The sequence below is a fragment of the Cydia splendana genome, chromosome 19, assembly GCF_910591565.1.
Source record: "Cydia splendana chromosome 19, ilCydSple1.2, whole genome shotgun sequence".
Taxonomy (NCBI): Eukaryota; Metazoa; Arthropoda; class Insecta; order Lepidoptera; family Tortricidae; genus Cydia; species Cydia splendana.
In genome coordinates, this window is record NC_085978.1 from 1,177,691 (window position 1) to 1,200,529 (window position 22,839).

The window sequence follows — 22,839 nt, forward strand, 5'->3', positions numbered from 1 at the left end:
GGTAAAAAACTTAAGTAAGTCACCTGTTGTATGTAGTTGTGACGTGTTCGAATAGACATTTGTTTTGTTTGTGTGTGTCTTTTAAACAGCGAAATGCTATACATGGAAGTATTCTGTCCGCTCAATTATGACCCAACGCAAACTACCCCGCGATAGGCGGTACTTACAAACTGCTCGATTGGCAATCTCAGTACCACCGAGATGACAGTCAGTGACAAATGGCTAAATTGATTTATAAAAACAACGTTTTTTTTTGTAATTAAAAATATATTCATGTGTCGTGAAGTGGTGCAGAAGTTATTTTAGTTCATACCAAGGACAGTGGAATCACTTTTCACTTGTAGTAAACAGATAACTTCAGTAGAATTTGGAAAAAACATGACGATTTGTTTTCAATACTACCGTGCTAAGCTAAAACGTAACAACTGCATACGACTTTCATAACAACATACGACTTTTTAAATTGCGAGGATAATAGGGATGGTGTTATGCTAAATGAAGTATACTATTTTATTAACTTGTGTTTGGTTTAGGTATTTTGTATATAATTATAAATGTAGTAATAAATTCCTTCTTACAGATTTGTATTTTCCTTTTTTATTTCATGAGATGGAGCTATAAAAAAACTACCTAGTTATTTCAAATTAATAATCAAATTTGGTATTGTCATTTTACATTTCTTTCCATTCAGATTCCCACAAGATGCTATTCGCAGAGAACTATGGAAAAAAGCTGTCCAATTAGAGAGACATGAAATTGAGTGGATGCCTGGCAAGATATCTAGAATATGTTCTATTCATGAGATATAACCCGTGAGATAATCATACCCGGTCTCCTATATGTAGATACATTTTTCCTATCATGATTTCACTGAATTAATTTAACAAATACACACATTATCTGAAAATGTTGATCATTTGAATCCACCCTCTACTGTCACATATATGTAGGTTCTCTCTCAAGCCATTTCCGTCAGTAGAAAAGAGCGGCAAACATATTAACTCACATTATAGACGGGTCTAACGCGAATTATATTCAATTACCTTGATTTACCGACGTAAATCAGTTTCGTTTCGTGTAATGTGAGTTAATATGTGTTCAAAACGCGAAAGTTTAAAATATTATAAGAGCGGCAAATTTAGAAAATGTAAGCGCGCGAACGGCTGTGGTCCTATACAAAATTTTAATTTTGCACCTTTTTCTACTGACAAACTTGCTTGACCGGCTATATACATATAAAATATTCTGAACTGAAAGTGGGGATTTATTGTGACTCCGCCTGTTCAATTATTTTTGACCCGATTCGTGTACCCATGTAAATTTTGCAGACTGTATAGCCAGTCCGATTTCTAAGATCAAGTTCGCCATACATTTACTATGGCGTACTTGATCTTAGAAAAACGGACAGACTATACCTGAACGTGACTTCGCACTGCCATGCAGATTTATAATAAAATATACAAAATACTTATTATAGCGGAATACATTTATACAACAATGATATATTTACTTATGTTGAGTTAGTCTGTCATGTCATAACAACATTTTAACTAGTTATCTTTTAATCTGCATTAAATTATTATACGTGAATTATTTGACTGGTTCTTCACTGTATGGCATAAACCTATCCCTGTCCAAGTCATATTCTAATCAAATATGAACCGCGAAATCTCAGCGGCCAGTACGTACAGCAAGAAGGTTATTAGCGGATTAATGTCGCTGATTGGTAGTTATTGACATTATATGCATTTCATCTACACTTAGCTATGTACCATTAGTGTAATAAAGATGACTCTTATTTTGTTTACCAGCTTTGATTACAGGCTCTGTAAACGCGTCGTCTTATTTGAATGTAGGCGTAATTGTGTATGTGTGCTAATTTGGCCCGAGAATTTGAACGGTAATGTTCCTAAAGGCGGTATCCATGGTTATATATGATCGCAGCTTTTAAACATGTATTGTCTATTCTAAAGTAGCGAACACACTATCGCACCCCACCAAGGTCATTGTGGGACGCAGCCATAAGTAAGAGGGAGAAAGAGATATCGCTGTCTCCCTCTTACTTATGGGTGCATCCCACAATGACCTTGGTGCGGTGCGATAGTGTGTTAGCTACTTAACACGCCACAAGTCACAACTACATACAACAGGTGACTTACTTAAGTTTTTTACCTATACTAATATCAAAGACATATGTAACTTCGTATAAGACGAATAAAGTTTAAGGAAAAAACGTGCCTCAGATTTCAAGTAAAAGTCATTCTCGAATAGATGGCGCACACACCTTTAGCCTATCCTCGGCTAGATGGCGTGACGACACCGTTTCATATTTAACAATTTTAACACATAGATATCAGTGAATGAACATGGATCAAAATGATATAAAAATAACAAAATCATTTTATCCATATATATACATTTTTTGATAACTTTATACGTTTTCATTTTGAGTTTTAGTCGTGTGTCGATAGATGGCAGTAAATTTACAGTGACTACAAAATTTACAATGACAGGACCCCTCTATACTATCTATTCTTTTTGCTAATATCAAAGTGTTTGTGTCGATAAACATAAAATAAATACGTAAACTGACGTCATAGTTCCTGGAAACTATCTAGATAGCATTGAAACAGTTATTATAATGGTTGGAGGTGTATAAGGTGTAACATCTCTTTAAAATATAATATTTTAAGGCGATCATGCCGATCATATGTATGTTTTTAAGCATTGAAACCGTTATTATAATGGTTGGAGGTGTAAGGTGTAACTTCTCTTTAAAATATATTTTTTGAAAGCGATCATATGTAGGTTTTTTTACAATGACTTTACAGCATATCAGTGTATAGGGGTTCTTAAAAAATATATGCACAACATATTCTAACATATAGGCTACGCGCATGTGACACCGCGGGAGTTGCGTGCTTATGCGCACAGATCTAGGATTTTCGCTTACGCTTTCAAAACACTTACAAAACAATAAACCACTGTTAAATTAAGGGGTTGGTCTTAATTACTCGTCCATTCTTCTAGGTTATTTTTAAACATTTATTAGGCAGGAAACTATATTTCAAAAGCATTTATGAAATTCATACACCATCGTTCACAATAAATCCTCACTTGACCCAAATGTGCGGTCAATCTGTCCCTAAATCTTCATAAAAAACGGCAGCTTATGAAGCGATAATAAAAAGGCTGATTTGACAGCGCGACAAAAGCGCGTATTGATTTCCCATAAGCCATCATATAAATCATGCCTCAACCCCCACCCCCAACTTCGGTTTCAGAAAAGGAACGCTTAGGAGCAAGAACGTCACCCATTCCAACTCTGATAGACCAAATTCAACTCTATTACGTTTGAATAAGATATCAAATTATTTGTGTGCAAACAGTAAAAGTCGTGAATAATGACAATGTTAACTTTTTAATTTTGTAACGACACGAGCACAACACGAGTTAAAAACATAGAGGGAAAACTTTTGCATGTATCGTTCTTTGTTTAGTCGGAATTTAAACCCTATTCCCATAACATTAAGGTCGTTTTTCCAGTTTATCACAACACTCGTTTACTTGCAAAACGTTTCTTTGTAGGATTATCCAGTGTTTTCCCTGCATAATACTGACACATCATATCATGAATTTTTAATCATTGCACATGCGTACACTTTTCTGATACATTTTGTTGGGATATTTTAGCAATGTCCTATCATTTACAATCAAACTTAGTAAATATGAACTTTGTTCACTCGTATTAAAGGCTAATATTGCATAGAATTGAAAGAGCTTTTAAGAGGGATTCGTAATTAATTAGTATAATTTATGTTCTGTCGCTTAACGGTTAGTCATTGCGTTAGTGGGAGTAAATTCGAATTCACTAAATAATTGATTGCTCGTGAAATAGAGCACTTTGAAACCTTTCAGCGTTTAATGTAAACATTATTTCAAATTAGTAGATCGTTTTCTGTATTTTAGTTAATATTTTCAAAAAATTCGTATACTGACATTTCTGACTAAGTATTTGAGCAATTATAATGGACAGGATAGGATTTGGATAAGAAAGGAAGAAGGTGGATGGTAGGTTAGATGATCAAAGAGTGCCTGCACCATCTCTACTCTCGGGATAAGTTTTCTAGGCTTTATAGAAATCGCTCTATGCACTGTGACGTTCCACGGGAAAAGGTACCTTATGGCGACTGGCGCTTACGTCGCATAGCACCACTATATTATTGGAGCGGCGTTAATAATAGCGTAAGCGCCAAGCGGCATAGAAGCTACCTTTACCCGTGGGATACGTCACAATTTTGTTGCTTAACGAATGACTAGAAATAAGTTCACCTTTAACATCATCAATATATTTTGTTCATTGCATATCATCAAAGTAGAAAGTTATAATAATAAGCTAAAGTCAAAGAAAAATATGAATTGAACCTGTTTAAAATACCTGTATAAAATTAGAGTTAACTTTGGAACCACTCAAGTAAACTTTAGTACGATTCGAAAGCTTTTCAAACAGAATTAATAAAGTCATTCAGGCGCCCTCCAGCCATAATTCCATTGATTCTTCTGTCGAATCCTGAAATTGAGCTACGCAATGCCAACTTTTATGAGGTATGAAAAAGCTTTGCCAAAGAATAAGGCTTCTCATATGTTCAAATCTTCAAAGCAAATTAAATATTATGATGCTGGAATCACAAGTTTAACAGTACCTAACTATGCAGATTAAAATAGATTAGCATGTAGCGAGGTAATTTTTATGTGAATAAATATGTAGGAAACGCAGTAGGGCTACCGCCAATACCGAAAATCGTCAATTGCGGGCATTTTTCTCTGTCACTCTAATTACGCCTTCATTGGAGTAAAAGAGTAAGATCCCCGCAATTTGCGAATTTCGGTTTTCGCGGTAGCCCCTCAGAACCAAAGACATCAGTCTAATAATGGTCTGATAGAATAGGATAGCGTGCATGCGTTCTTGGATTTTAATCGTGGTACAACTTATTCAAACTTTTCTATGCCATTGATTAATTATCACACAATTTACCTAGTTAAATTAAAAAGTAAGGCTATGTTCCAAAACGCAACTTCTCTTTTTAAGTTCATAAAACCTGAAACTACCAAAAATATGGCCCTCTATTAGTATTCCATTCATACCGCTTCACAGCCATTCAGATTTCTAATTTATACATGGCCGTGTGTTGTTTGCACATGCATAGAACGAGTCCTCTCCATCCCAAATATTTACTCTATATCGGAGGGCGCCTGCCCTCCAGTCGCTCTTTGTCCTCCAACGCGGAGGGTCGATGCCCGCGCGGACGGCCATTTTTAAAAATAAAACTTTGCGTCACGTATCCGCTCTAAACCATAAACTAAAACAAATCAAGCGCGACACTTTTAAAATTATAATTGCTTGCTGAAGCCGACACAAATGATAAATTCATAAAATAAAGTCGTTATTTGTATTTTATCAACGCGTGCATAAATTGTTTTTGCATATACATTATAAACTTTTCATTCTTTTTTCAAATTAAAAACTGGAATTATAATTGAGATCAAACAATGACCAGTTAATTCAAATGCAAAACAATATCAATGCTTTAAGAAATTTGAAGATATCCAGGACTTATAAAATGGATTGGCGCGAGAAACTCTTTGGGAAAGTGTTGGTAAAGTGTTCTTCGGGACAAAATGGACAATTTGAGAATATTCCAACTTTGGAAGCCTTAAACGACTGTGTGGAAGAAGGGGAAGGTGTTGTGTGTGGTATTTACTTCTCATTTGCTAACATTAGTGAAGAAAGTGATGATTTCGGTGTGCGTTTGGAGGAGGTGTATAAGAAAGTGTTTCCAAGGCTGAAGGTTGTGGAGGTGGTGTTGTGGGCCCACGTGGGGACCCCGGAGGGTCCATTGGAGAGAGAAGCTGGATTCAGGAGGAGTTTGACCGGGAAGCCATGGTTTGCTGTGCCCTTTCACGATGTGGATACTAAAGTGAGTTCCTATTTATAATCTTTCCTATTTAAGGCTTATTGCCTATATACGATGAGCATAGGGGAACTAGCCAAATGACAACTTCGTTTGACGCTCTAAGCGCCAATAAGTATCCAACACGGAAGATGTTCTCAACAACTGATACTTACCTATTGCAAATTGTGTCAATTTAAATTCTATTTCTAATCAAATTTTAGACGCAAACCTAAAGTTAACTATTAACTTAGTGCGTTTCTTCGGTAGCTTGACATAGACGTCTCGGCGCCAAGGGTAAGGATATGATGGTTGTTCTTGGGGTCAACATGAATTAAATACTTTGTTTACCGTAATAAATTATCTATTTTCCTCTCATCATTACTCAAAACATATGAATATAAGAGAAAGAATGGATGCTAAAGGCTAAGATCAACACAAATGCCTGTATAATTATTTCAATAGGTATGATCATCGCTTTTTAAAAGTCACAACTAATCCTGTAACTGTAAATTGTAAGTTCATTGTACACTACTGTTCTGTTTTCTAATTAAGAAACAACTAATTGGATAGCTACAACTTACCATTGGAACTTAAATTGCAGACCTGTTCAGTACTAAGTTCAGTGGCGGATTTGCAGCCTTAGCCGCCCTAGGCCCCAGGCCCTACAGGGCCTGGGGCCTAGGGCGCCTAGTTTATTACAATAAGCACTAGCCGCTCTTTTTCTCAGCACCCACCATATAGACTACCGCCCCTAATATCTGGCCGCCCTAGGCTCGGGACAACTGTGCCTTAGGGCAAATCCGCCACTGACTAAGTTGAAAATAATTTATATGAAACTGAATCGGTACTTTATCGCGTACACTTATGTTTATTATTTAACCTGACATTTCGAACGTGACATTACGTCCGTGGTCACAGACAGACTTAAATAAAACTTACTTAACTTAGAGTTTTATAATTTATAACGATCTACCATTTCTTGTTAAACTGTAAGTACTACTTAAAATAGCTCTCTAGGCTTTTACCACACATCTTATTTAAGTCAAGGAAACACATTAATCTCAATTACAAACCCAAAGTAACTCAACAAATCATGAACCGCTACTTGTTTACGAAATTTAAATTCTAACCGAAAAAAGTACACAACATTGAATCTTTTGTCTATGGGTGTACGTTCCAAAACGGATATATATTATTGTCGAGTAATTACGTGAAAGCGTGGGGTTCGGTGTTGCCACCTCTACCGTGTATTACCCCATAATTACTTTCTTCCCCTCTCACTACACTAAATTTATCAGTACTCTAACTGCATATTAACGTCAAAGATGGAGGGTTTACTTATAAATTATACACAGAAATGGAAACGTATTTTTTCTCACATTAGCCCGTAATTCGGTTACTTTATACCTAATAATGTTTCTTGTTTTGTGTTTTTTTACATAGTACATTACGAATGGTCCCATTTAATCGTGCGTCAATGAGAGAAGAAAAAAATATTGCTATTGAGAATAATTTTTCTCTGTTTCACATATTTTTTTACATCGACCACCTAGAAACTATTATTTGCATTTTATAAGCTACATTTTAATATTTAAAAAAATTGCAGCTGTTTAAGCTTAGGCCTTCAACAACCAGATGTTTCGGTTTCATTTTCGGCAGGTTTCGGCAAGAAAATTAATTTTTAGTCGAAGGCTCGGTTTCGGTCAAAAAACTGATGTACCTTTAGGCCGCGCCGAAGCTGTATTTTCGGTAGTGTCCCATCGAAGTTTTGATCGAAACTGGAGCAAAATCAAACTTTAGAGTTCAGTTTCGGTAAAAATCTACAAGACAGTAAGGTCAGAGTAACCTAAAATACTGTATAATATCTGTAGACTGAGAAAACCCTAGACCCTAGGGGGATCCAGCCCTTGAGACAGGTGCACTGATGATACATTGATAATACGAAGGGCGAGAGTCGAACGAGTGTTTTCATGTAAAGGGGGCTACAGATATGGGAAATTGCTTTTGAGGTTGCATTCTTGAGGTTCTTTAGGACATAAAAGTCTCTCGAAAAATGAAATTGATAGTCTATAAGGCATTGACTTACGAGTGAATTTTGCGTGATTTCTTTCAGCACTTCATAACTCCGTCCTTTCATCTATATTTTACATCTCAACTTGCTTTACTGAAAGCTATCATTTTTCGTATATTTTCAGTTAGCCCAACTTCGGCTACCCCAAAATATTATTTCTAATAATTCAATTTTTTCTATTTTGTGGAGCTTTAAAATAATTATAATCCGACACAATAATGTCGATTTCGAAATCTCTAAACAGTTAAACATCTACTTACATTCCTAGCCTTTTGGCGTAAAACAAAACATTTCCTAAATTTATTTTTAAATACAGTCCAATTCAATGCTAATACCAGCAAACCTCTCTTACTTTATTATTCCTATGTCGTTAATATGACCACAAAACGTTTAAATGTAATGCCCCAACGCGCGAGCACTGCACTCGGCCCACGCACAATATGTCACATTCTAAAATGACGTAACTTTATCGAAATACTACGTGAAATGTATATTTCCACCGGCTTGCCTCATTTTCTGAGTGTGGAACACGTCTTCTCTTACATCTCATGAAGAAAAAGAAAGCCTTATTAGATCTGGCTTGTCTAAGCTCCAAAATCATAATTATTGGACTTTCGATAACAATTTTATATTATTGAAGAATTTTGAAATTTCGGAATATTTCAGTGAGTTTGTAATTTTTATAACAAGCGGAAGTCTCCTTGTAGTAAATATAATATTTAAAAAAATTCACTTTCGCTTGTATTATAAGTTACAGATATTCAGATCCCTCTGGAGTCGTATTCAGGATAGTAAAATATGAGGTATAGGTAGGTATATGTTTATCTAAGTATCGACGGCAAAACCTTCAAGAAAAGAGCGATCTCCCATTTTAAAAGCAGGCAACACACTTACAACCCCTATGGTGTTGCCGGTGTCAATAGGCGACAGTAATCGCTTACCATTCGGCGATTAGTCTGCTCGTTTGCCCCCTATATCATTAAAATTGGCATTGGTCACACAGTGTGTATTAATAGGTACCAGGGTTGGGCAAAATACTGGCTTCCACGTATTTCAAATACAAATTACAAAATACATTTTTAAAAGTATTTGAAATACCAAATACAAACTACTTCGGTGACGGGTATTTGAAATACAAAATACAAATTACAGTGTGTAAAATAATGTATTTCAAATACAAAATACCTTTCAATTTTTTTGTTTAACCATTTAGTTTTCTTAACGAATATCCTTTCCTAACTTATAGGGTCATTGCGCTAGTTTTCGTCCAGCTCTAGTTTTTGTCCACTTGACGAAATTTGAATATAAACCTACATTGTTGCACAAATTTGGACTGATTTCAATCCTTAATGTCGAAACAATAAAAGAAAAAACGATCCATTTTAGGATTATAGAATTTAATAAAATGTATTTTGCAGAAATGTATTTTGAAGCTTGAAGTATTTGAAATACAAAATACTAAATACATGTGAGTGCAGTATTTCAAATACCAAATACAAAATACTTTTCCAGGTAGTATTTGAAATACAAATACAAAATACTAAAATGTATTTCAAATACGTATTTCAAATACATGTAATTGAAATACTGCCCAACCCTGATAGGTACCTACTTGAGACTTTTGTTTCAACGAAGCATACCAAGTCTAATGTAAAACCAAAACTGTAGAAGCGTACCACAACTTTTAGACACTTACGCCCTTATGAGTTTACGACACCAAGTACCACGGTCGCGCAAAACAAAACGACAGATATTGAAGTTTGTTTGTTAAGACTTACGCTTTTTTGGTTTTGGAGGTAGCGATTTCGATTTAAATTTTATGCAAGGGCATCCGGAACGTGCTGTTGCTATGCGGGCGGGTTGTACATACTTATTATCCATTGTATTAACTGTATGAAAGTCGTAAATACCTGCTTAAGTACGTAAGTACCTTTCTCGTACCAGTCCAACCCAGGGGGGGAAATGATAAAGAGACGATTTTTATTACATTTGTTTTTGTTCTCTTTAGTTTTTGTATTTTAAGAACTATCTTTTAATTAGTACTACAACCTCACTCATTAGTACACACTCCTAATTCTTGTTTTGCTTTTGAATTCAGTAATAGGACTATAGGGTACACTGTACACTACACCATATATGGGTGTACACCAGTAGGTATACCACTATGAGTGCTCCGTGTAATCTGTGTTTATATCACTGATAATACCGATATAAATAATATCGATACTAAATAATGTCATATTTAACGAAAAAATACATTTTGCAGTAGTTTGATGCAAACATAATCACAGCATTTACAGCCTTGCAAATTTTTCATGGATATCTATTAAAAATCCTGATATAAAAGCCGCTTCAGAGTTTGAAACAGCGTTAAATTTTTGCATTTCAACTTGTCAGAGTCAACGACAGCTTTTTAGTGTTTACTCCACAGCAACTACCCCAAAAATCGGGTATTTTTTGTAGTTTTTTAGACCCCACTGCGACTTGACTGCGACTACCCCAAAAATTGGGTAATTCTTTTCGTGCTTATTTCTTTTTAGGGTTCCGTAACCAAATTGCAAAAAACGGAACCCTTATGGATTCGTCATGTCTGTCCGTCTGTCTGTCTGTCTGTGTATGTCACAGCCACTTTTTTCCGAAACTATAAGAACTATACTGTTGAAACTTGGTAAGTAGATGTATTCTGTGAACCGCATTAAGATTTTCACACAAAAATAGAAAAAAAAAACAATAAATTTTGCGGGTTCCCCATACTTAGAACTGAAACTCAAAAATTTTTTTTTTTTACTAACCCATACGTGTGGGTATCTATGGATAGGTCTTCAAAAATGATATTGAGGTTTCTAATATCATTTTTTTCTAAACTGAATAGTTTGTGCGAGAGACACTTCCAAAGTGGTAAAATGTGTCCCCCCCCCACCTGTAACTTCTAAAATAAGCGAATGATAATACTAAAAAAATATATGATGTACATTACCATGCAAACTTCCACCGAAAATTGGTTTGAACGAGATCTAGTAAGTATTTTTTTTTAAATACGTCATAAATCGTAAACCGCAATTTTATTATGTTACTTACTGCTACGGAACCCTTCATGGGCGAGTCCGACTCGCACTTGGCCGCTTTTTTCTTTCGAGCAACACCGGCTTCCGAGTTTGACATGACTTGTTTTTTTAATATCACTTCACAATATAATCAGCCATTAAATTTAGCCATGGCTTAACTATACTGGGTCAAGCAGAACAGGCAAGGCAAATTTGAAAAATGTAGGCGCGAAAGGATATCGTCCCATAGAAAATTAGAATTTCGCGCCTTTTTCTACTGACAAGATTTGCTTGACCATCTATAAAATATCTGATACGACCAGTGAACGGATACGACCCTATTTGCGCTTTGAGCTAGAACATGACATTGTCATTCAATATGCCATAACTTTTGCTGAGAACGTCACATAGGTATAATAAACGGAATAGATTCCCAGACATTGTTGGTCCCCGATCTCTACATTGTTATTGCTAAGTCAGCTGCAAAAACATCTAAACAACTGTATACCTTATTCCCCAGACCTAAAGTCTACAACTTACCTAAGTTGGTAGATATATCTCGGTCAGCTGCAAAAACATCTATACAACTTTATACCTTATTTGTTAGAGATAAAGTCAAAAGTAGTTCAGAGGTCTGTACCGCATGCAGACTGCATTTGTTTTCTATACTCGTATAGTGCAGATGTTGTGGTAACTGCAGATGGTGCAATGAAGTTGGTGGTTGGGTTTGATGCTCGGTTGGGGTAAATGTGGGTAAATAGCTGTGGTAACTCGAATTTGTTTTTGAGGCTAGAGTTAAACTCTGGCAAACCCTCTTTGTCAGTACAAAAAGGCGCGAAATTCAAATTTTGTATGAGACTGACCCTTTGCGCTTACATTTTTCAAATTTGCCGCGTTTTTTTACTGACGGAAATGGCTTGCCGAACTTATAGGTTAACCCGTACTTAGGTATATCATAGGCCTAAAACTAGTTTTTGGTCTAGGAGCGATTTTTCCAATGGTTCCAAAACGACCCATCGCTCGCTTAGCAACTTCTGCTGCTGACTGTACTGGCCCGTATGAGATTGGCCGTTTACCAAACCGCAGTATGTAGATGTAGAGGTTGACGCGGGATCCGGGTTCTTTCCTGTCACCCTGGACAGATATTAATGATACCTACACGACACCGATTCACCAAAATTGAAAGCAACATGTACCTATTGTGAACTGTGATTTTGTATTACTAGCGAGTCTAGCGACCCGCCCCGGCTTTGCACGGGTAAACCTTAAGAGCCCATCAACGTGCACACTAGCGCCACTGCTCGTAATCGTGATTATTTAAATTTAACGAAAAATTATTTAAAAAAGGGGGCCGCTACGGACTGTATTTTGTATTTGAGTACCTTTTGAATACAACAAACTAGTTTTTATGTTGCTGGATTCGTCAATCTATGCGTCCAAAGTTAAATTTAAATAATCACGATTATTTAGCAGTGGCGCTAGTGTGCACGTTGATGGGCTCTCATAACAAATACACCTAAACCTTCCTCAAGAATCACTCTATTGATAATTTGATAGGTGAAAACCGCATGAAAATCCGTTCAGTATTCGTTTTTGAGTTTATCGCGAACATACAAACAGACAGACGCGGCGGGGGACTTTGTTTTTTAAAGTGTAGTTATAGCTAATAATTATAGGTTTGTTCAAGCAGCTAAGTTAAATCAATAAAATCCCAAACTATTTCACTGAACTAAAACTTAACACCAGAAAAACTCCATTGCATACCAACCTGATTCCGACGAAATCCGCCGCTAATAAAGTCAAGCAATCCATATCCATAGTTCTAAAACAATTGAGCATGCGGGCTGAGTTATTGAGCATTGAGCGTCGAGCGTTGAGCATTGAGCATAGCTCAGCTGAGCTATTGTGTGATGGACAAATGATGTCCGCATCGATTTGGACATAGAGGAAATGAGGTTCGATGAATAGCTTATATGTTGCTAATCAAGCTCGCTTAGTTAGTCGACTTTCGCAGAAGGTAATGTAGGGTGTCCAATGTTGCCATACGTTAGTGCTACCTCTGACATGACAGGATTTTTGGCCCTTTGTCCGGATTGCGGAAGGACTTGGCGAGTGCCAGGATTTTACTACCCACGTAACTAACCACTAAGCTAGCTACCTTAAAGTTTGAAGTTGGCCAGAGGAAAAGAAAAATTAGGTTAACGCCGGGCAAAGATGGGAATAGGCTCTGCATACAAATAATTCCCATTTGTCCCCGCCTCATGTATGGCGGCTGTCAGGTGGGGCGAGGACAAATGAAAATACACCAAAAATTATGCTATGGTGACAAGTAAACGAGCTATAGTACTTTACGCGGCCAATGGTGATCCCTATGACAGCTCATTTATACTGTAACTGTAACTGTCAATGTCAAATATTTTAGACTTTTTAACACATTTTTATTGTATCCCATAAAACGACGAGGGCATAAGCTAACAGAACCGCTGGGACAGGTACCCATTGAATAATGCGTTCACCGACAGGGTAATTTATATTAAACATCAATAAACTAAAAGCACCTGAGGGTAGATTAATGGCGCCATCTATCAGTCCGGTGTTGCCAGCGTGCGAGGGCTCGGCTGTTCGGGGTAATTTAACATTAACATACATAAACATGGGGACCTACCACACGAATAATTAAGTTTTGGACAATTAAGTTAGGTGGGAAGCAAAGCTTGAATATTCTCTCATTGATCAATGGGATTGGCCACGGTCGAAGTAATATTTTACAGAAGGCGCTAGCCATCTAAATGTCCGTAGGTATGTAAGTACTTTATATTTATGCATGTTGTGGGTAAGCGTACAATAAATTAACTTTAGTCTTGATCTGAAACTGGTGTTTGATTGTCGCGTCCCAAGTACATTAATAATGTCAATCCTACGAATACTGTAATTTTTTTATGGTCAGTACAAAACCTATGCTGGTACCATCTATAAAAACTTTAACAGCTGCCAACCCTATTGCACAAACATTAACTGGAAGAGAGCGGTAAAATGGATTAAGTTCGCCTTTGCACTTAACATTTTTTTACCGTTTTCCAAAAGTTCCATAGTCAACAAAAAACCCTTTTTTTACTAAAATAGATGTCGTAAGTCCTAATACTTACTAAAGAAATTGTTATCAGTTTATTTCTCTGCCTGGCTCTACACTTAAACACAATAGTGCAAAAAGTGCAATATATACAAGTACCTACACAGCCACAAGGAAATTCAAGATGCCTCGAAACCAAGGCCTATTGACTTCCTTGGAATGACGTGACCCTTCATAATTGTACATGTGTGCTCCGTTCCTAGAGGAGGATTGCCAGTAATTACCATAAAAATATTTTACTACAGCAACATTGCTAGAACTGGCTTCGTCTATACGATTTCTAGGAACAAATCCAATTATTTTATCAAATATATTTTGATTTGTATTTTATGAAGTAGTTGAAGTCATATGTAAATTATTATCTATTTTAGTTTGTCTTTGTCTATGTTCATAAAATCTATGAAGGGTAGACGTGCCTCTACCCTCCATGATAAAATTAAAAAAAATCTTTGTCAATAGGCCTCTTTGATAGGCCTAGATTTGGGTCTGGCCGGTAAGAACATAGGCAAGACAAAAGTCTGTAATGTCAATGCTGTCATTAAAGTCATTTAACGCAAAAATATCAGTTTTCATATAAAACGATTTATTCACTTGAAATATATTTATTTACCTATTAATTTTAAAAATAAAAACGATTCATATGTACGAGCAACATATCTAAATGCGTCTTCGCACAGACTTAGTTAAAATTAACCCGTTGTAGTAAACCAGAAACCGCGATAATTTCAAGGTAAGAAATACATAAATATATTAATCTTTAAATAAAAATGAGCGTACTAATTGCCAAATTCAAATATAATAATTTAATCTTACTATCCCCGTAAGTCCCGCGGACGCTATATCGCGTCCGAAATTTTAATCAAAATGTATCATAGATGTAAAACCTCACATTGTTTAAGCTGGTAAATTTAGACCCGGTAGCAATTAGCGACGTTAGTAATTAGGCAGTTAGATTATATTGTTTAATTTGTGACTGTTTTGTTTTAGAGAGTGAATCAGCAGAAGGCTTGAGCGTGAGATAACAATATAATCCTGGGCCGTCATATGATTTCTTGGAAAAAGCTCAAAGGGCACGTATCTGCCGCATATCCAGACTACCGGGATACCGGTGAACAAGAACGCTGCGCGGAGCTGTGAAGCAGAAAATGTCCGATAACCGGATAGATGTAATAACAACTTGTAACCATTTGCCATATCAATGTATGTATTCATATGTATTGCTCCTAACATATATACAGTAATCCTAATAGGAATGAAAATATTTATATCTTAATATACTTTTTTGTTGCCGAATATTTGACGAATTTCTAAATATAGTACCTAATCATTACCTTTTAACGTATTTTTTTATTTTTTTGTGATATGCTAATTTAAGAGCCCATCAACGTGCACACTAGCGCCGCTGCTAAATAATCGTGATTATTTAAATTTAATGACAGGTATTTAAAAAAGGGGGCCGCTACGGACTGTATTGTGTATTTAAGTACCTTTTGAATACATCAAACTAGTTTTTATGTTACTGGATTCGTCAATCTACGCGTCCAAAGTTAAAACGGCCGTTTTTGTTTTGAGCTCATAGATCGACTAATCCAGCAACATAAAAACTAGTTTGGTGTATTCAAAAGGTACTTAAATACACAATACAGTCAGTAGCGGCCCCCTTTTTGAAATACCTGTCGCTAAATTTAAATAATCACGATTATTTAGCAGTGGCGCTAGTGTGCACGTTGATGGGCTCTTAAAAACCTGACCCCAACAAAAAAGAAAAAATACAAAAAGAAATTCCCTCTCCGGGATTCGAACCCAGGACCATTAGCTTCCTGAACAGGATTACTGCCAATACCCGCTAGGCTAAACGGGTTGTCAATTCTAATTACAATGGTATCCTACCAGAGCGCTAGTAGTATAAACGAACTTTTGAAAGGGACATTTTTTTGTATGGAGTTATCGTTCTTCTCCTAGTGAGTATTATATTCTTTGCTCGAAACGTCCTATTCTTCAGTGTTGCCAGAAAAAACTAGGGTAATTCAGGGTAAATGGGGTAATGAAATGCTTGGATTTCGTATTGTCCTCACAATGGGGCATAGACAATAGATTACGCATTTTGGTTCCCTTGTTTTCTTTACGCTTTCATTGTCTGTGGAAAGCGGAGGAAAATGATGATTTGGATCGAGAAAATTGTTTTTATAAGTGAGTGGGTACTTATTTAATAGTAAAGTCTGTCAAGCCATTTCCGTCAGTAGAAACAAAGCGAAAAATTTAGGCGCGATGACTTATTGTCCCGTAGAATATTTGAAATTCGCGCCTTTTTCTACTGACAGAGTTGTTTGACAGACATATAAATGTGAGATTGATATTTTTTTAGGTATAGTCGCTTTATTTATTTCAAGAATTATGATTTTTATAAAACAATGTTTTAAACAAGAATAAATAGTTAATGTTTCTAATTCTAATTGTAATACATGACTAACATGACCATGACGATAACCAGAAACTTTCGGTAACTGGATGAAAAAACCTCTTAGGTTGTATAAAAGAAATGAAACTTAAATGTCCGAGTTTATTTATTTAGAATTTAGAAAAAAAAAACTCAATCATATGTTTTACATTTTATATAAGGAGCTAATAAGATCTTAGGATAATGATAATTAAACATTATTTCAGCAGCAATCAGCTTATAATCTCCCAAACCACAAAACAATGTTAAAACAACGTTTTGTTACACAATACTACGTAATCCATTACCCTAACCTTCTTACAACGATCCAAGATTAAGACTCCCTAAAGTGTCGATATTAACCCATCACTTTCTCTTAACCATTGTAAGTATGAACTAGAAATTCATAACAAATAAACGTAGCCATGGATCCATTTATACTGGTTTTTGTAAGGGCGACATTAAGGGATTGGAATACTGGACTATGCTTGACCGCGCAAGCTCACTTTACTTCCAAAACATCTTAAATGACATTAACGGCGTAGGCTATAAGCCTTTTCAAAAGACGATCGGCGTTTAGATATCTTAATTTACAAACCTCCTATCTCTTCCAATTAGCTTAAGGCAAAATAAACTGTATATACTATAGGTTAGAGCATGGTATAATAATATACTCCGCCTGGTACTCCATTCCGAGATTCGCGTATGACCTAACTGACACGCGCCTACGTCATCATGCTGTTTACAGGTTCTCAAACTTTGAAATGTGGGAGAATTTTAACCAACGGTGAAAATTATTTTAACGGCATTAATTTTAAGTTATTCATGTAGAAACATAGTAAAATAAAACAAATCTAATGTATTAAATTAAACTTTATTTATCTATACAAGACAAACGTTTAAAAAACGAATTCACAGTTACACATTAATTACCAAGCTTACGACGTGAAAAGTTTGGAAAACACTGCGACTGCTGACACTGAGCGAGAAGGAAATAACAATTAACACGCGTTCGACAAGGATGACGGTCAGGGCATGAAGTTATCTAGATCCGAATTGTCAAATGTCCCCAGCGCTATCCTGTGTTGCCAGTAGTATAAACAGAATTACCCGAAAGTCTGAAATTTCTTTCGTGAATCGGAAGATATTGCTAACGAGTAATTAAAAATGACGTGTTATTGTAAAATTTAAGCTAAAATACATATAAATGAAAATTATAAAATTATAAAGAAATATTTTAACTTATTAACCATAGGTATAATGTACCCATGTAACATGTTATGTTGAAATAAAGTGGCAATGTTATTGTGACGTAATCGCGTGTCACTCTGGGAATGGAAGACCATGTTTTATTAGACCATGGGTTAGAGTTAATTTTTAAATGCGTTTTGATTATAAGATAAACGTTTACCTTTTTGGACTGATTGTACCCAGTCGCATCTATTCTTTAAGTTACTTTCAAAACTTCTTATCTCTCTTATTTGTTTCGATTCAAAAGCAACCGTAACAAATAAGGATAGAGTTCATATTTGAATGCGCTTTAATATTTAGATAGGAATTTAACAGTGGTAATAAGATTGTTCCAAGCGGCTGGACAGGCTAAATTACTTACGGATTATGGAACCCTGGACGTTACAGTTTATGGGAGCTGTACGGTTGGCTGCACTGCAAGCTAAAGTAATTACCTACCATCGGCCACACTTAAGGTCCACATTCAATAATCCGGGGGGGTTAACCGGTTAAACCTGGAGTTACCATGGTTACCAGTACCATTTGACACTGGGTTAGCGGTTTAAATGTAGTTTTTATTTTTTATTTTTACATGTTTTAATCAAGGGTGTATTGTCATGAATTTGCAAGGGTAAACTCTAACCAAAACCTCAAGAAGAAAGGGGGCAATCGCTTCTCCAAAAAAACGTAGTTCTCGTTTTCCTCTCTGGATATGATAGAAAATATTTTTACGCAATTCGATGTATTTAAATTTTTTTATCATATTATTTACTGGCTCAGCTGACAAATTGACAATTAATTTATAAGCCTTATTGAAAAGACATAAAAGGTATGGTATACCCATGGTATATCTATGAATCCTTAAGAGGAAAGCTTCTCCATACAAACGTAGTCCCCATTTTCCTCTATGTATATACGTTTGTATAAAAAAAAGATTTCGCGCGGGTCCTCCACTTTCGTCTTAAAGTGTTGTCAGTGCCAGACATTCAGACGGACTAGACCGGACGTCCGGTCTGGAAAGTTCATAAGACTATTAGTAGAATTAAAAACCCGAAGCGAACGATACGCTAATGTCTCTCTATGATACTAATATATAAGTGACAGAGAGAGAGATTACCGTTTCGATTGGCATCTTGGCTACGCACCCAGTTCTTCTTCTTCTTCGTCATACACCAGGCGTGGCTCACCCCGCGATTTCGTCACACGTCAGCAAAGTGACGAAACGAACATCCGTTCGGCCCCAATTTTGGGGTTTGCCATAAGCCGCGCGTGGCGCTGTTGCCACCTAGCGGCCATATCTGTGCTGATCGTAACAGACGCGTTTTGTTAGAGAGTGAGTCTTCTGTACCTAGTACTATTATTTATTCTGTGGTTACACTCTTGACAGAGTGGTCGTGGCCATTATGTAGAATTTTGAGCGACACGTCGCCATTCCTCCCGTAGAGCTGCTTTCCGTGAGCATTCGCTTACTGTGGCCGACACACTAGCTTTGTCTTCCTCTATCTTCCTCTAGCCCTGTCACCTTCCACTATTCCTTACCCAGTTACCTTACCACAAAACAATATACCGTTGTGCAGCGCCATCTACTTCTGTTAAATATTAAACTACTTATGGTTTACGCATTTAAGTATGTCTTTGTCTTTATGTTTAGTACCTTTTCAACACATACGGGCCATACCATACGGCACTCTTCAAACTTTAAACAGAATTTACCAACATTTCCTTGTATTTTTGCAAAACGTGTTCGGTGTTTAGCTTCGGTTTAAAACACATAATTTTAGACCTTACCTCGCCGGCTTAAGGTACATAATGTATGCATATTGTGTTCGCTGTTTAGCTTTAGTTTTTGAATACGATTTTGGACCTTAACTCAACGGGTTAAGGTTCATAATGTATGCGTGTGGGTTTCTTTTCTCCTTAGAACGCAGTGAAAGGGCTGCATTAAGGAAGAGCCCTACAGCAGGCGTCGACCTAGCCACAGTTAAAGTAGTTTAAACAGTATTTTTTATTAAACTGTTTAGACGACAACGGTTTCACTCACTTGTATTTTTAGTCGCTATTGGCGACATGTTTCGGGCCCGTCGGGGGTCCTTCCTCAGGCTCGAGTGCTCGCGGCGGCTGCACTTCGTGCACAACAGAGACAAACGTAAACAGTTTAAAATATGTCTCACGAAAGTTAAATTTCGAGTATTTTTTATTCATTTTGGTTTATACTTTCATCCTTAGAGGATATAACCAACGGAGACGCCATGTGTAAAATTTTCGGTACAAAATAGTCTGCCGTTTTTTGCGGGGGAGGGGCACATCAAATGTATAGGTACGTCATGTCAGATAAACGTCAGTCCATACATATGGTTGACATGTCGTTGACCATTGGCCGCCTATTTTCGACAGAGGGGAACGCCTGTTAATGGCGGCTCCATTGTTAATTACTCCGAGCTTTCATCAAAGCAAAAAATATATAATAACTTTATGTTTAAATTAACCAGCTGTACAGTGAACTGCGAAATAGCATGGAGAAATTATGAATGAATTCATTGATAAAGTCGCCATGCACTTTTTCGGCTGATGGTACATTGTCAAAGATTCTAATGTTATTTTCCACCAGGGTCTTTATGCTGCAGTGTATGTCAGGAGGAAGAAAAATACAAAAGTTAAAATACAAAAAAAATGTTTTTTTTTCTAACCAGAATCATTAGATCTAGGTATTGAACGTCGAGGCGGCTTGAATTCACTACCTATACCTTTTTGGTGCCAAATTAAGGGTCAAAAAAATTATCAACAAATTTTTGGGCCATCCTGTAATGAAAAACAAAGCCTTTCACGAACATGGAAAAACTACACTTTCGCTAACTGCCTGAATTCGATGTTAGAGGTAATCAGGAATGCGATTCGACGAACATTGAACATTGATTTGGTGTGGATTTGAAATATCAGATTTGTACATGTCGAATAAGGCCCCGGAGCTTAGTCAAAGTACTGGCGTTAACATTATTGTGTAAATTATAGGCAGGGAAGTAAAGTATGCTGCGTTTTAAAGCAGGAAAGTACCGCGGAGTGTTGCGGGTCTTGTGAGTGGAAAATAGGGGGAGGGGGGAGGGTAATTCACGCAAACTCACGCCAGATTAAACGTAGGGACAAAAGTACCGGTAGGTAGGTACCCGAAATGGGTCCCTATCCCTACCATTACATGTTTTTAGGGTTCCGTACCCAGAGGGTAAAAACGGGACCCTATTACTAAGCCTTCGCTGTCCGTCTGTCCGTCTGTCTGTCACCAGTCTGTATCTCATGAACCGTGATAGCTAGACAGTGGAAATTTTCACAGATAATGTATTTCTGTTGCCGCTATAACAACAAATACTAAAAAGTACGGAACCCTCGGTGGGCGAGTCCGACTCGCACTTGTCCGGTTCTTTTTCTTGCTCCGTCTCACCTTAGTTATTTTTATATTCGTAAATTTTATCGAAACTAGTTGTCATAAGCATTGTCCAGACGGGACAGTTTTTCGCACAGTCTGATTAAATTGACAATTTAATTGTGTGGTTAATACTTGGCTTACCGATCCCACTATTAGGTATAAAACATCAACACTAGATGAGATTGACAATAAACTAGAAATAATCTATGGCCCTTTTGGCACTTCCTGGACCGACTTTCAATCACTTGTCAGATTGTAACAAAACGTTGAAAACACTTCCCACTTTTGCAATCAATTTGGAGTGCCATTCGCTACCGGCTCAAACCTCAGTGCGTTCCGCTCGAGCGCTTTCGACAGGCGCTAGCGAAAGTGAACCAGACGATACGATACCCTCCCTCCCTTGTTTTAGGGGGTGGGCTGTGGAGCTAGTCCTGATAGACGCGCCATTCTATATATTGCTATATCTGACCAACTCCGAGACCAATTCACCGAAATGTACACTAAGTAAAATCAGACAGCAGATTTTATTTCGTGAATTCGCGGTTGGCCCCATAGTAATAGTTGTTCAATATGACCTGTACGGTTACCATCAGTTTGTCAGTGACATAAACGCCGTCGAGAACGTAATTTACTTTCTATACATCTCGCTCGCACTCGCATATTAGTGCAAACGGGACGTATAGAAAGTAAATTACGTTCTCGACGGCGTTTATGTCACTGACAAACTGATGGTAACCGCACTGTTCACCCCTCAGAGTTTGGTTAGAGGATAACAAAATCAACCTGTATGACATGAGGATCCTGACCGAATCTTTAGTCATTATATAGAATTTATTTGAACTATTTTTTCTGCTCTAACCAAGTTGAATAAATCAATTAAGTTACTTTCATTCATTATTTTCTGACCGGTCTCAATCCTGGGAAGACTTTCTCTGAAATTAACAAGTTTACGGGTATTGAATAATTTTACGATTTGGACTTACTTGTTTTTAGTCACTCGTAAAATTATTCAATGTTAGTATGTCAGACTACAGTTTAAAATCTAAGTTTACTGGTCTATAAAAAGTCTATCAGCGTTTCCTACAGCTCTATCTCTATGGTCGCCTCCCCGCCCACCCTAGAGCATAAAGTATCTTTTTAATTTTTTTCGACAGGGCCATGTTTTGTTCTGATATTAGGTCGGTTCGTCCAATTTAGATTTTTATTGTTCCTCAGTGCGTAAACGTGGAGTTGAGAGTGGAATTGTTTTCGTTCAAAAAGGTTGTTTAACTTGTTTATTTTAATTTACAGTTGTGCTACGAATTTGCACCGTTTTCTATTATTGAGGCATGCTATAAAGAGTATTGTATTTGTATTGTTTATACAGGATGTAAGTGTAACAAAATAGTGGGGATCCGTTTAAGGGCATATTCGGCACCTATAGTGTTGATTATGATTAGGAAAAAGTAGAAGATTTTTTCTTCTATGGGATAGGTCGTCAAAGTCGGTCAACCTTCCAAACAAAGGCCAAAAAATTTTCGCACTTTTCTTACATACTTCTTCTTCTCAGCATATT

The 22,839-nt window shown here is 36.7% G+C and overlaps 2 protein-coding genes across 2 annotated transcripts in view; both read left to right on the forward strand.

The window, feature by feature from the left end:
- Positions 1-5,511: 5,511 nt before the first annotated feature.
- Positions 5,512-22,839, forward strand: part of LOC134799935 (nucleoredoxin-like) — a 61,579-nt gene continuing 44,251 nt past the window's right edge. The window contains exon 1 of the mRNA XM_063772373.1: positions 5,512-5,978. Coding sequence (XP_063628443.1) covers positions 5,568-5,978 — 411 coding nt within the window. The 5' untranslated portion in view covers positions 5,512-5,567. The remainder of the gene's footprint in view (positions 5,979-22,839) is intronic.
- LOC134799915 (translation machinery-associated protein 16 homolog) overlaps positions 19,187-22,839 on the forward strand; it is a 169,746-nt gene continuing 166,093 nt past the window's right edge. The window contains exon 1 of the mRNA XM_063772353.1: positions 19,187-19,199. The gene's annotated coding sequence lies outside the window, so the exon portion shown is untranslated. The remainder of the gene's footprint in view (positions 19,200-22,839) is intronic.